Source organism: Lissotriton vulgaris, chromosome 1_1 (assembly GCF_964263255.1).
Source record: "Lissotriton vulgaris chromosome 1_1, aLisVul1.2, whole genome shotgun sequence".
In the NCBI taxonomy this organism is placed as follows: Eukaryota; Metazoa; Chordata; class Amphibia; order Caudata; family Salamandridae; genus Lissotriton; species Lissotriton vulgaris.
In genome coordinates, this window is record NC_141685.1 from 408,090,072 (window position 1) to 408,104,428 (window position 14,357).

General features: G+C 40.8%; 1 protein-coding gene across 2 annotated transcripts in view; it reads right to left on the reverse strand.

Moving 5' to 3' along the window:
- PCSK9 (proprotein convertase subtilisin/kexin type 9) overlaps window positions 1-14,357 on the reverse strand; it is a 131,455-nt gene that overhangs the window by 48,966 nt on the left and 68,132 nt on the right. For both annotated transcript variants that reach the window (XM_086952693.1, XM_086952698.1), the window contains 3 exons: window positions 11,769-11,965; window positions 10,094-10,277; window positions 6,907-7,077 (listed from right to left, as the gene is read on the reverse strand). In XM_086952693.1, coding sequence (XP_086808819.1) covers window positions 6,907-7,077; window positions 10,094-10,277; window positions 11,769-11,965 — 552 coding nt within the window. The remainder of the gene's footprint in view (window positions 1-6,906; window positions 7,078-10,093; window positions 10,278-11,768; window positions 11,966-14,357) is intronic.

Consider the following 14,357-nt stretch of genomic DNA (forward strand, 5'->3'; position numbering starts at 1 on the left):
GGATTTATAGCCTCCCTTGAAGCTTGAGCTATGAAAGGAGCATTTAGGTGTAGTAGCCAGTAAGGCCCCAATAGCTTTAGCAGTATCTGTGTCTTTTTTCATTTTATCTAAAAATGAAATAAACAAGTACACTTGAAACAAGAGATTACTTTGATTTTATCTCCTAAGGAGCACACTGGTATTGATACCTCTGATGACTGTATATGTGGCATCTATAGCAGACCTGATAGAATTATTGGTGATGGCTTGACCTTCTGCAACACTTTGTTGCCCTCTTTTACGACGGTCCTCAGGGAGATATTGTAGAAGCTCCTCCATGCGCTGCTTCTCTTTTCCCCACTGCATCAACACATTAACTCTCCTATTCAGGAAGTGGCATATCCCCAGTTGCCTGGCTATTAGTGCTTTTACGAGCAGTAGTGAGAACTATTGAGTGGTCCCCGACTGCGTATAAAGAAGGGGTCTGATGGAGCAGCTTTATATTTCGTATCTACCCATGGGGTAATAACTCAAACACGTACTGGCTCTTTGAAGTTGTTGTCAGTGTGTCATAGCAACATAGGCAAGAACTGTGTATCCTTGTGAGTGGATCAGAGGGTATCAAAGAGAAAGTCTTGCTCCAATGGTTTCTTGTGTAGCTGAACTCCATGGTAATTAGCTGCTCTAGCAATGACCTGTTGGTAAGCACTAGTATCTTCTGGAGGGGTGGGCTGGATAAAGATCTGGATCTTCGGGTATTATAGGATCTGTATCATATGAGTCCCAGAGGTCTGGATTACCTAATGGCTCTATCATAACCCCAGTGTTTGACCTTGGTGATCCTGGAAGTGTAACATCAAGAGGATCATGATGTGGGGATGGTAAAGGTGATGAGAAAGGTGGGGGAGGTGATAGGGGAGCAGGATGATGAGTAGGGCTGGTAGCTTTGTCCTTTTACCTCTTTTTGAGAGGAACAGGAACATCAAATGCATCCTCAAAAGTTAATTGCCTCTTTGGTGAAGGAGAGGCTATTATTTGCTCAGTGCTTTCTTGAATCTGGATTTTACGCTGTCTAATGTCAATTGTTTCAAGGATACGCTCGACCGGAGACATGGGAACCAAGTAACGCTTCAAGGTTTTGGTCTCAGACGATTTTGGAATCAAGGCTTTCAGAACTGAGGAGTGTTTTTTGGTCTGCAACGAGGTAGCTGTGATCGGTGACTGAGTTGGTCCTGAAGATTGGGTGGAGACCAAAGCATGCACTTGATCCAAGGAGGTCAACACCCAGAACTTAACAGTGGTGGAAATTTTTGGTGCCGGAGCAAGAGGGCATCTGAAGTGTCTTTTTGGATCCGACCATAGCCAGATGGCAGTGACGGTCTGACAACCTCTAGTATTGGAAAGGGTGAATGATTTAAAGTCTGCTAGGGTTTTGGAGCAGGGTCTGGGGCAATAGTACTCATGCGCTCTAATTCCTTCTCCTCGTCGGAGCTGGAGATTTCTTCGACTGAGAAATCTGCTTGTACTTCATCAGCAGCATGCTCTTCTTGGGCATGCTCCTGCCCCCATCCCCCAAATATTGAGAGTGTTGTCTGCACTTTGACAAGACACATCCAACAAACACGTCCTTTGATCCCAGAGAGTCTTTTTTTAACAGAAAGACTTACAGGATTCTCACTAGGACTCACGAAGATCGGGTGAGAGGCAAAAGTTCCACACCAAGTGTTGATGAGTGTGAGGATAGTTGGAATGGCACTGCAGGCAATGTGTTTGTTCCATCAGGAACACATCTTCAGCACCGACTGTGCATGTGAGAAGGAAGGCATGAGATGGGCGGCACTCCGAAGGCCCATCGGTCGGTGCCCGAGCCAACACAGTTTTCCAGCGGGCTGTGATGGAAAAGCGCAATTGAGACAAAGTATACAGTTGAAAACAGAATAGGACCGAAGACTTGCACCGAACAGAGTCCAACACGGATGCTATGCACACACATCCAAGAGAGAGAGGTGGAGAGAAAACAATCTAACAAAAGAGTCGATGCCCATGAGCATTATCACCAAGAAGGAGTCACTCGATCTTGTGATTTGAAAATCTTCTTCGGAGAAAAATAACTTGCACAACTCTGAATTCAACACTAGATAGCAGGAGTATGCAGAGCATGTGCATCTACAGCCACACATGCCATCGAACTACAGGCACTGAAGCTGAACACACACCCACGGTGTAACACGAGCAGGGAAGAAATAAAAAAATAGTCCCCCAAATGACAGATAAGCAACCAAAAAGTAAAGATGCAGTATTGGGACCCAACTCCGTGGCAGGAAATGAAAGACAAAAAGGAGGGACAAAGAGGCAGGACTGGCCACTAGCAAGCAAGGATTTTTAAAGGACACCGAAACAAACAAATGAAAAGCAGTGGGCAGGCTGTAAGCCCAGAGAGTGAATACAGCATGTCTCAAAGAGACAGCACATGCGCTGCCTAGGCTCAACCTAAATAGTATAGTCCCTCTAGTGGCATCCAAGGTAGAGATATGATATGGCACAGTTGGTGGCCAAAGCTGCAGCAGTGATCGTGGGTAAGTGACTGATGAAAGTGACTTGCAGAATAGTGTCTACAATTAAAAACATGTGGTACAATTATTGTCGGTTCCAAGATCAGCTTCCATGGATATACATTCACTCCAGGCACAGGATCTATGACTATCCTTACCACAAAATTAATTTTAAACCTGAGACACTTGACAAAGAGCAGTGCATTCCTTGGAAAGTTTGGTGCAATTTTCTAAGAATCAAAGAATTCCTGTGCTACTCTGAAGTACAGTCTCAATGAAACATTTAAACCAAAGCAGGTGCCAGCAGAAACATCTGGAGGGGTCCATTTAGGGCATGTGCTGATCTGAGGCTGGTTAGTAAACATTTGTGCTCCCACAGTGTCACCTCCCTCCTTCCTATTGGCTGTACATCACCAGCAGGCGACCCTGCTGAACAACAATCTACCTTTGTTCGCAGAAGAAAATATAATGGATTTCTGCTAGGAATAATTTAACAAAGATTTTCTGATAAGTGCCTTAAAACAAGCCCAATGTTTTCCACCCCAGCTACCCCACAATATTTTTCAATGTCTATTTTATGCAGACATTGCACCTTTGCACCTGACACCTATTGGCTTACAACATGGTTTAAATATGTTTGGTGTATATTACAACTGTAACCATTTAAAGATTAACATAGGTACTAAAGTAATGGTGTCCCGATAGAGGCAAAGTATATTTTCCTGAACACTAGCTGAATGCCCATTTGAAATAGTTACACAATACTGGTTTTTAGGCGAGCTTTCTCTACTAACTTGCTTAAAAACTACTTTGATTCCATCATTGCATGTAAAAGGGCGGTTGCTGGGGCTTTGGGGAAACTACCTGCTAGAATGGGTTATAAGACAATACAAGTTCTAAATTAAAATGAAGAGTTAAAAATATTGAATTGTTACTCTACAAGTGTTAAATTCTACACTGGAAGCATCTATTCAAATTTCAGTGAACTGAAATGCACATTTGGAAGTGTTGGCTAAGACTGGCACAAGATACCCCTGGGTACTACTTTTAAATACCACGCAAGAACAGTGATATACTGGAACGAATCTAGTAAGCAAAACAAAAGGTCCCAGGTATGTAAATTTAAGGTCAATCTGAGGCTTTGAAGTTCAATTTGTAAGAGGGCCACGATGCTGTGAGTAATATATTTTGGAAGAAAATAATTAGGAATTTATGAAAATAAGAAAGTTATGAATTAGACCAGCCAGCTTGAAAAAGAAATTCTATACGCAAATAAGAACAGTTTTACCATTACAGCATGGATATTCAGTCTCATGTAACTGGAAGGTAAATGTCGTAGATAAGGATATGTCCACTACCAAACCTGGAAGTAGAGGTGTCTTGGATGACTACCTTTGATCAAGATCTAAAGTGTCCTTTATTTCAAAAGACCACTCACACTCTGATTCAATGTTTTGTAATTCTGAGACAAGTTGATTGATTATCGTAGGCTGGTATAACTACCAACTTTTTCAAAATGGCACATGTAGTGTACAGGAACTTTAATATAATGAAATTTGGGAATATTCAGTTATGCTTTAAGTCAGAAAAGCTTTTTACAATATTTCACGGATTGATCAAAAGGGAGTTTTTTCTACATTGTATATTTGTAGGTCTTTTTTTAAATGTTTGCATTGCCCACATTGACAAAAACTGAACAAATAAGACACTTGAAAAAAGAGATTACTTTGATTTTAGGACTTTCATATGAACTCTATCGATGCTCATCTTGGCAAGGAAATGAACTTGATGACAACATTGAGGTTTGTCAAGTCAATGAAACAGAAAACCATAGAGTAGTTTACCTCACTAATTTTATCAACTGCAAATTTCTATGGTTTTTCCCCATGCCTTCTCTCTCTAACCTCATTAATTCTGTATTCCATCCTCCCCTTCCAAATGTCTTGGTTTTTACTTTCATCAAATTCATCTGGACATTTCTTCTTTTAATTAGATTTCCTTAAACTGCAATAAATGTACTACTGCTCTCAATATGTCTGAAGACAAGACAGGTGCTCAGTACTGAGGGAAGCATAATGTTATGATAATTTTAAGAAGGCTCTTTGCTCCGGCAGTGCCCGCTTAACTTTGTCAGAGGTCTGTATTTGGTGTACTTGACTTAAGTACTTATAGGCTTTAGTGCTCTTGGAGGACGACCAAAACCTTAATATAGAATTACGGGATTTACAGGAAAGTATAGTTAAGCTACAGGGTTGTAGAGCTTGCTGAATTGCAGAAAGACCTGTAATTACACCAGTATTTAAATACATTACAGCTTGACAGACACTTGTAACAGTATTCAGAACCTATCTACACAAGGAATGAAGTAGTTGAGCTTCTTATGACATATGAACGGACTTGGATGAGATTTGTCTGCTATAGTTTAAAGGGAACCAGCTCTTTTACTTAATTGTTTTCACTGAATGAGGTCTAATAGCTAGTGCTGAGACATTTCTGTGTTGAATGTGGAGTATTTGATAAAAGGAAACTGCAATTAATTCCAGGTGTATTTCCCAGTTAAATTAGTAGGCCGGGTTTGCTTCATGATACTTGCTGGATTGCACAAATTAAAGATGTACATTTATGGATAGGTTGTCATTGTAGCTACTGTCCAGTCCCATCAGAAGAGGGGCAATTGTAACTCTAACAGGATAATGTGGGTGTCTCCATTAAAGGGATCTTAAGATTCCACTATCATTCAGTTCTTAAAAGAGGCTAAGCAGACAAAACTGATTTTTTTAAATACAGATTAGTAATAACTATTTACACATCTGTCCAATCCCTAAAGACTATCAGTTTTAAACACACCCTGGCCGATTGTCCACCTGTCTACCAAGGGGGCTGAGGCCACTGTATGATATTTCATTATTGCATTTGTCATTAATTTTATGTATTGGTCTATTCAATGTATAGTTGATTTCCCCCTCTTAGATTTTGGTATATCCTGTTAGCGTGTTCCGTATTAGAATGTAACAATTCAAAGAAACAATAACAGTTGAGTTGGCAGAACTGTAGCTTGAGTCTGGCTGGAGTTTCTTCTTTGATTGAAATACATTTCTATTTGGAACTTACATCTATACTCAGTGGTGCTTATTTGAGAAGAATTTCACACACAGGCTTCACAATCCTGAAAACATCCATCTTCCAGTTTTGGCATTTTGAGAGATCCCCGCCTACCTCACGGGGTTATCTGTGATATGAAGAAATGTCCGAACCCCCCTTCCAGCTCTTAAGTTTTGCTGAGCAGGTTCCATATTTGAAGCTCTCACTCTGCAAACAAGGGAGCCTTCCATAGGTCAATGCGAGAGTCACTACGACCCAGAAGTCCTTAAGTGGCCAAACAGTAGTGTCAGGGGTTACAATTGACTGAGCCAGCCGAGACTCTAGCTACAATACCCTAGCAGTTCCCCCACCTCTAAATGGAGTGGAAGAACCACAAGTTTAGCAGGGCTGAAGAACTGCTGTCTCACTGCATTCCTCCATCTCTGCCAAACCCTAAATAAGGACCCGAGTCTGTAATTGATGCACTGATCCGGCTGGGAGGCTGCCTTTTACTCTTGAAACAGAGCTGTTGAGCTGAAAGAATCAAAAATTCTGCAAAACCTGAATCATATACATTTATTTCGTAGAAACTTCAGGAGAATAGGTAGTTCTGAAAAAGCGGGATCGGAAATGGCATTTGCATTCTTCAGATGTCAACATCACTGATTGTTCTGAGAAAAATTTATGAAGGAAGGCCAAAGAGCTTATTATTACATTGACGCAAGTATAACAACAATTAAATTTGAGGTCATTAATCATTTAATCGATTCCCAAAGGAACACTGCCATATACAATTAAATTGAGAAATGCAAGAACATAAGTCCCAACATGATTGTCAAAATCTGTAGCACTCATAATGCCATAAGTGGTAAATGTATTTGGAATACGAGAACTGATTGCGGTGCTTATCTTGCTGCTCTAAAACCTACTCTGTATGCAGAAGATGATTTCCAAGTAAATATTACAAAGGCTCTTAAACCGTAGGTGTAAGGTTACCTAACATACACATTCATAAACAGTCTGCTAGGGCTCACACGGAGGAATTCCTGAACCTGAGGTAGGTACCTCAGGTTCAGGAATTCCTGAACCTGAGGTAGGTACCTCAGGTTTATGAATGTGCTGCCCACTTACTTGGCTGTTGTGCACTCAGTTGGCCAATGTGTAGGCCCAATATTCCATACTGATATTAAAATAAGACATTCTATGTGTGATGATGAATTAAGGATCTGGTCCAAGAATCAGATCACATTGCATTGATACAAGAAGATGGAGCAGCATACTTAGTCCAATTTACCTGTTGAGAGTTTTGGAGGAAGTCCTGCAATTCTGTTCGGTGTGATTAACCTTTGATCCTCGGGAAACCAAGCTTCATTTATCACATTTTTTGTGGAGAAATAGATTAATCTTTGCCTTAACTCTGACACAGTAAGGCTAGTCTCTCCATTCAAAATCATGGCTGCAATACCTAGGAGAAAACACATTTTTTTAAACACAGTTATGCAACAGTTTTACCTTTGGCTACAAATAGGATTCTAGTTATATTGGGGCATAGGAATGGTGTGCAAACAAATATACTAATGATCATGCGTTTTGAAAGCAAACTTGCTTTTGAATACAATGGTGATCTTGGGAAAGTCAGACTTGGAAGGGGCTAGATTCCGCTCATAAAACCAATACAAATGTATTTATTTCTGGCATTTCAATTTAGTGTCTGTTCCTCGGTGATGCTTCTACTTTTCTTTCTTTATAAAGTAGAGACATTGGCTTCCTGCCCATCATCCCATCTTGGTTTGAATAAAGATTGCCTTAAAGTACTACTTGTATCTCGGTTCTGTGTTTTTCACAAACAGTTTAGGCCATACCCAGGTCATCAACTGCTCCCTGTTTTGATGCCTCCGCTTCTCAATGCACAGGTCCTTTTGCTTCCTCCATACACTCCCCAGTATGTTCAACATGTGGTGTCCACAGGAAATAACTACTTCTCCTGCTAAAGTCCAACCTAATCTGGCTCCTGCTATTCATTTCCAAGAATCAAAGGCTAATGGTGAGAGTCCAATGAGTCTATTTTTGCGCAACACACCTAACCCTAAGACGCTGTAGTAACCTTTATCTTTATCACTGAGGAACCCCCAAACTTCGCTCAAATACCATTTCATGTCAAGGATGCAGTTTGGGCTCAACAATGAAGCAAAAAAACTTTTGTGGTTCCCTGCAGCAGGGCTTTTGTTTTCAAATTACCCTAACTACAAAAAAATGCAAAAAAATCTTCCAATGGATGGCAACCTGTTGAGAGGTATTGATGACTAGGCTTTATTTACTGAGTGTGATCATTACACTTAACAGGAGAACGTCAACCATTTTTAAATACCCAAAGTCCCTACCTCCTCACACTCGCTGTAGCCGTTCTGTGTTGAGCTCTGTGACATTTGAAGAACCCCTTGAAATTGCCTTGGGCTGTGTGTTGCACATTTACATGACACGCCCTATGAAATTCTGGGGCCACTGACCACTAGTAGGCTCAGTGTAGCTAAAAGCAGGTTGGCAAGGGCAACTTTCAGAGTTTTTTCTAATCCAAATTGGTGTTAAAAGCAAAACAAGTAACAGAAAACCTGCTGAGGAGGTTGGTAGACAGTTTGCTTATTAAAAAAAGAAAGAAAAATGGTACATTGTTTTTTTCTATGAATTCGAGCAATGCATTAGACATGGTGTGTTACTTCTTGCTACTTTTGTCAAAAGCTACCTCAGTAGCGGTTGGGTGCTAGGGCAGCTGGAAAGCTGAACTGAAAATTGATTAGTCAATCAATGAGATATGAGGACAGAGAGATTCATCAAAGAGCCGTTTTGCGAGTCCTTAATAGCGATTATTAAGGAATCGCTATTAAGGACTTGCAAAACGGGATTCATGTAGGAATCGCTAAATAAATTGCGATTCCTACACATTGCAAATAAGGAATACTCCCCATTCATTCCTATGGGCCTAAGGCCCATAGGAATGAATGGGGAGTATTCCTTATTTGCGATTAGCAATTTGCTAATCGCTAATAAGATAGCGATTTCAAGGGTGCCAGGGGTGTCCAAAGGACACCCTGTAGCACCCCTGAAAGCAAATTTACACAGGTGTTGCGCACACACATGTCCAAAGGACATGTGTGTGTGTAACATGCAACAGAGAAAAATGCACTAAAGCGCATTTTTCTATTTTTTCGCTATTTACCACGAAGTCAGACTTCGTGGTAAATAGCGGCCAAATATTGCGAATTCGCAATTTAAAATTGGTTAATGACTTGCATTTAAGGAATCTCTTATAGGGATTCCTTAAATGCAATTCCTCGCAAATATGCGAATTCACAAATAGCGATTTTTGCATTTGGGGTGATGAATCCCAAATGCAAAAATTGCGCTCGCAAAGGGCCAGATTCCTAGCGCAATTTCCTTTCATGAATCTAGCTGTATATGCTCAGGGAAATCAGGAGGTGTCAATTTTAAATTAGAGATTTTTTGAGCTCCTGCTGTTGTAGCAATTCTCAGTCACTCAATAGAAATGATATGTTCTGTCTTTTTCTTGTAATTCTGTCCGTCTAGTGGTAGCATTTTCAGGCAATAGCCTTACTTTGTGTTGTGGAAACACTGGACCTGGGTCCGCGTGACAGCAGATAATGACTCCAGTTTGAATTAAATCGGCCCATCATTCTATTTATTGCTATAAAACATGCCCAACTGAAGCCTTCATTTATTACTAAGCCCTTAATTTAGTGGTAAACCAGTGCTTTTTGATCCAGTTACTCCAAAGTATAACCACTCCAATGTTACCCCCAGTGGAAGAGAGTGGGGAATTGTTTATCAGTAGAAGGGATATCACGGGTTCATTTTGCACGACCTGTCTTTTTACAAACACAAGTTTTCTGGTAGCAATCTGTGACAGTAATACCTTGCAGTGCCCTAGTAATACCTTGCAGTGCCCTGGTAATACCATCCGTGCTTAGAATTTGTGACAATGGTAACAAATTGTGGTTAATGCAAATTTACCACTGCCCTCTAAATGCAGGTCAGAGCGATCTTCTATTTATTTAGCTCCTGAGCTCTACCAATTCCCCGTGGCTATCCATAGACTAAATTCCAACTGGCTGACGACCAGGGTTTAGGCAAAGGGCAGTCCATACCCTTTGACAGTAGGCAGGGCTACTCTCTACTCTCTACAATTTGAGTCACACAGTCCAATGCCCTAACACAATATATCAGACATGGATTCAATAGAAACCATTTGGAACCTGTAAACTGGAATTTCCTGTAGTTGTCATTTTCTTTCTTAAATTGCGCCAAATGTGTTTACTTTGTGCAAAGAACTTCACCTTACTTTGTTTTCTTTACTCAGACAAAACGAAGTAAAAAGAAAAAGCAATAAAAAGTAAATAATTACTTGTAACGTATGGACATGCTTTCTGAATGCATTTTCTGAGACAGTATATAAATGAAATAATTACCAGCGACATGTGCTGCAGCTTGCGAGGTCCCGCTCTTTGATGTAAAACAAGTGCTGCAGTCACTGGATGCGCCTATGATGTCATCACCTGGTGCAAAGATATCAACGCATCGACCAAAGTTTGTTCCAAGTGGTCCCATATTGACTGGCTGATCCTGGAAGTTTGTTGCTCCAACTGTGATGACCTAAGTATAGTAAATGTCACAGTAGCAGTATTAGCACAGCAGCAGTGCCTAAGAGCAAACACTAATATGTTAATAAATCTATCCTTTGTTAGAGAACTCTGGTGCCTAATACACACACTCTAGAAGACAGGGCAAGTTCTTTTTGCCCCACCCACCAAAGCAGATGCTAATTTGCTTATGCTAAATATGACCTACAGCACTAAAACTATACTACCTGTGTTATCAGCAGTTAGCTGTGCATTATACTACTCTGGATATATTCCATTCGAGAACTCGAACAAGATCTACATTTTTTTTCTCAACGGCCATTCTTTCAGAAACCTCACGCCTCTGTGTTGTTAGTAACATAATCCCAAGCGCAGCCTGAACAATTCAATGCACTGCGACATCATCAGCGGGTTTGATGTCAACACTGACGGTCTGACTCAGAAAACCATTTTGGACTATAAATACTAATTTACAGTGAAAAATGGCTTCATTTACACCTGTCAGGAATTCACAGAAGGATTCCCACCACTGTAAAAGTTTCACTATTACAGATTTCCCCGCCACGAGTGCAGAAATTCTGCAGTAGATAATCCCAAGTAAAGTGTGGGGGTTGTTTGGTCAAAGGCATGGTATGCCTTGCAAGCTTGTGAATGCCTATAAGCTAAGAAGTTTGTTGACATTCATAAACGTCATTCCAAACCTTTCCCACCATAGAAATGGTTGGGGTTTTATTCCACAAAAGGCTTAAGCCCCACCCCCCCCCATTTCCAGACTGGGAAGGAGAATGGATCACCTCCAAACATGGACAGGATGTAGAGGAAGGGGTTTCTCCACTGGGAAATGCTTGCCTTGTAGACAAACATACAGTATTAATGTTTAGTATCATAATGTTTATACGAGAGCTCGAGGAACATGTCATATACCATTCCAAGTAGTAGGACTGGAGACTAATGCCAAAGGTGTTACATCTGCATCTGTTCGTAAGGGATCTGAGAGAGGTGCAGATTTGTGCTATTTGCTGTGAATCGAGTCTTGAGAAATCGCCACTTCGAAATTCAACAATGAGAAAGTTTCAGTTCCTAAAAAACACTTTGAAAATTCTAAACTAAAAAGGAAGAATTACAAAACTATGCTAAGTAAAAAGGGAACAAGGAAGTATGGGGCGAGGGGGGGGGGGGGGGTACCAGTTGTAGGTTAAAACGTGAAAAAAAGAAAAGCAAAGTAAAAAATATTAGATTTAAATGGGATGAACAGGATACATTAATAAAACAAAAGGAGTGATGAGGAATAAAACAGGTTGTGGTTGTGACTGGTGTGACTCCTGTGAGGAAAAAATACATAAGAAAGAAAACACAAAGGAAAACACCATATTAAAAATAAAAAGAAGACTCAACCTAAAGAAGGAAATGAAGTAAAGAAACAGAAGTAAAAATATGAGTAAACAATGAATGTATGTGGAGCATTCCATCAGGATATCATTCAGTAAGGATAAAGTGTAACTACCTCTGGTTCAGATGCAGGTGAATACAAGCAAGCGTCATCCTTGTAATTTCCCGCTGCAGCAATCATAACCACTCCGTTCCTCACCATGAGCCGACAAGCAGCGTTCATTGTGCGGCTGTACCCACCAACAAAAGGAAGCAGAACCACCAATGGACTGTATGGCTGTTCAAGAAGGGTTTTCCTGATAAATTCTAGGCCTGTTGGGATGGTACAGAAAATCGGTTTTGGGAAGTTTAATGTATAATAACATTCTACTTGAATTGATTCTTATACATTAAATATAGAATCATAAAGAATGTAAATGTGCTACAGTAAAAAAGTACACATTTACAGATGGTCAACATATGGTAATACATTAAACATATTTCTAGAAATATTGGTTTGAAGCAATCGAAGATTTATGGAAAACATACAGGGATTAATGGAAAACTTGGTACAAAAACTGGTTTATTTTAGGTGCATCATAATAGACGCACTAGTGGCCTAGTTGCAATCCTTTTCTTCTCCCTACTGTCAGTGCAACACTTCAGCCCACCCTGAATGTAGCGATGATCACCCTGTAAAGTAGTAACCTCTTAGAAGAGTCATCAGAAAGCACAGATGAGTCACACTAAAGTGTCATATGTGGAGTCTCTAACTTCTGCAGGAGCAAAAATACAGACATGTCTGGGCTTCAACCTCTACCAGAGGCACTGGAATTGATGTAAGGCATTGCATTCCTCAGTGTCTGGTGTTTAACAGTTTTGTGTGAATACCAATTACATAGAACTCAGTGGTCCACTTTTAGCGGTAGGGGGTCACCTTCCAGCAAGTAGGGGTGGCAATGCTGGTCCCCTGGACCTAGCCCCGCAATAGTAACAACAAAGTCATCCTTGTGGATGCCGACAGAACCATCTAGTATCCTATGTCAGTGGTCTTGTGTTCAATTAGCACCCACAAAGTAGCAGAGACTTTATTGCAGGTATTTGTTAGAATAGCCTTTCCTGAAGAAGCCATTTCTGACGCTGTAGCCCAGTTCATGAGTGGCAGACATCGTTTGGCAGAGGGTTGAACCACCATTCAAGAACGTTTTAACATCCTGAGACAAACAGGCTTCGCTATAGGTTTAATGGGACCCTCTAAAGGATACGGAGCACATTTGGTGAGAAGTATGGGGATCAGTGGAAGAAGTATATATGCTAACACCTATTTATCTGAAGGTAGGTGCCACAGGAGTCCACTTCATTCAGTTCCCATAAACAATTATACAGTATTCGAAAACTCAACCAAGATGGGTTGGAAAGTAAACACTTATAACAACCTGAGGCTATTAATCCCTTTGTCCTAATTTTGAGAGAGATCTGGTAGGAGTCCATGTCTTTGGCCAAGGAATGTCTGATGGGTGCAGATCAGAAGGTTGGTAAATGGAATTTCCTGGTCTGGTGCTTTACAGAGGGGCAGGAGATCTTAATCATAGTTCTGGCAAGAAAGCACAAGATGGCAGCTGCCAGGACAGGACACAACAAGATGGTCAAGAAGATCAGTGAAGCTAGTAAAATAGCATCACAAGAGAACAAGCAAAGTGCACACACCACTGATAAGAACATGATGAAGCCTTACCATTGTTGCACTGAAGTAGTCCTTCTAGTCTGTTGCAACAAGGGCTGAAAGGTGAAGGGCATTATAACCCTTAATTTTTGGCAACTGTAGCAAGAATTGTAACTTTGTCCCCTTACATTTCTTTTGTAAATCTCTGAGATTCTCATGGCAGTGTTGCTGTACGTGTGAGATCTACTTTTAAGGATTTCTTTCCTAGCCATACTGGTGTAGCCTAAAGGTAAGGAGCAGGATATGAGCATGGTGATGCAGCGATACCTCACTCTTATCCTTACCGGACCTTCCCACAGAGCGCTGATGAACATAAAGAGGGAATGTCACATGATTTTCAAATGGGACTCATTACCAAGTGGCCAGCAGCAACCTGGTCAGCTCCATTGTTTAGATTCCCTATACATATGCACTGATTGTGGGCACCTAAATCTGATTATTAAGGGTCATGCCGTCTCATAACCATGGTGGATCCATTCGGGACAATATAAAAGCTCCCAATTTCAGCTCCACCATGGAGTATTATAGGCAGTACTAGAACATGAAGCTAAGTGAAAGTGTTTAAGTCTGTCTTCACTTGCTTCATGGGTCTCTTTAAGTATCAGATTGTTCTTTGGCATGAAGAATGTTGAAAGGCCAGCTACTGCCTCTAGACCACCCTCTAGAACAGAAATCAAGCATTGAGTCTATTGCAATTTTGTTGATGAGGATAATACAAGAAGAGAGGTAACTAGAAATGCAGAGACCTGCCAGTTTCCATGGATGAGGGCGCTGAGGCCCTAATTACCAGTGACAAGTAACTGGCAACAGTACTTGGCCACACAGTAGTTCCAATAGTGGAGGTACTGGTAATACCAGGTCAAGGGTCAGTCCCAAATTGAGCCTCAGTAGGCACATATGACAGGGGGAATTTCCTGATAAATCTTTATTATCACTGATTTCCACAATTCCAACCATATATTGCATGTCTTAAGCAGGTGGCTTTGTTCGTGGAAATCCATG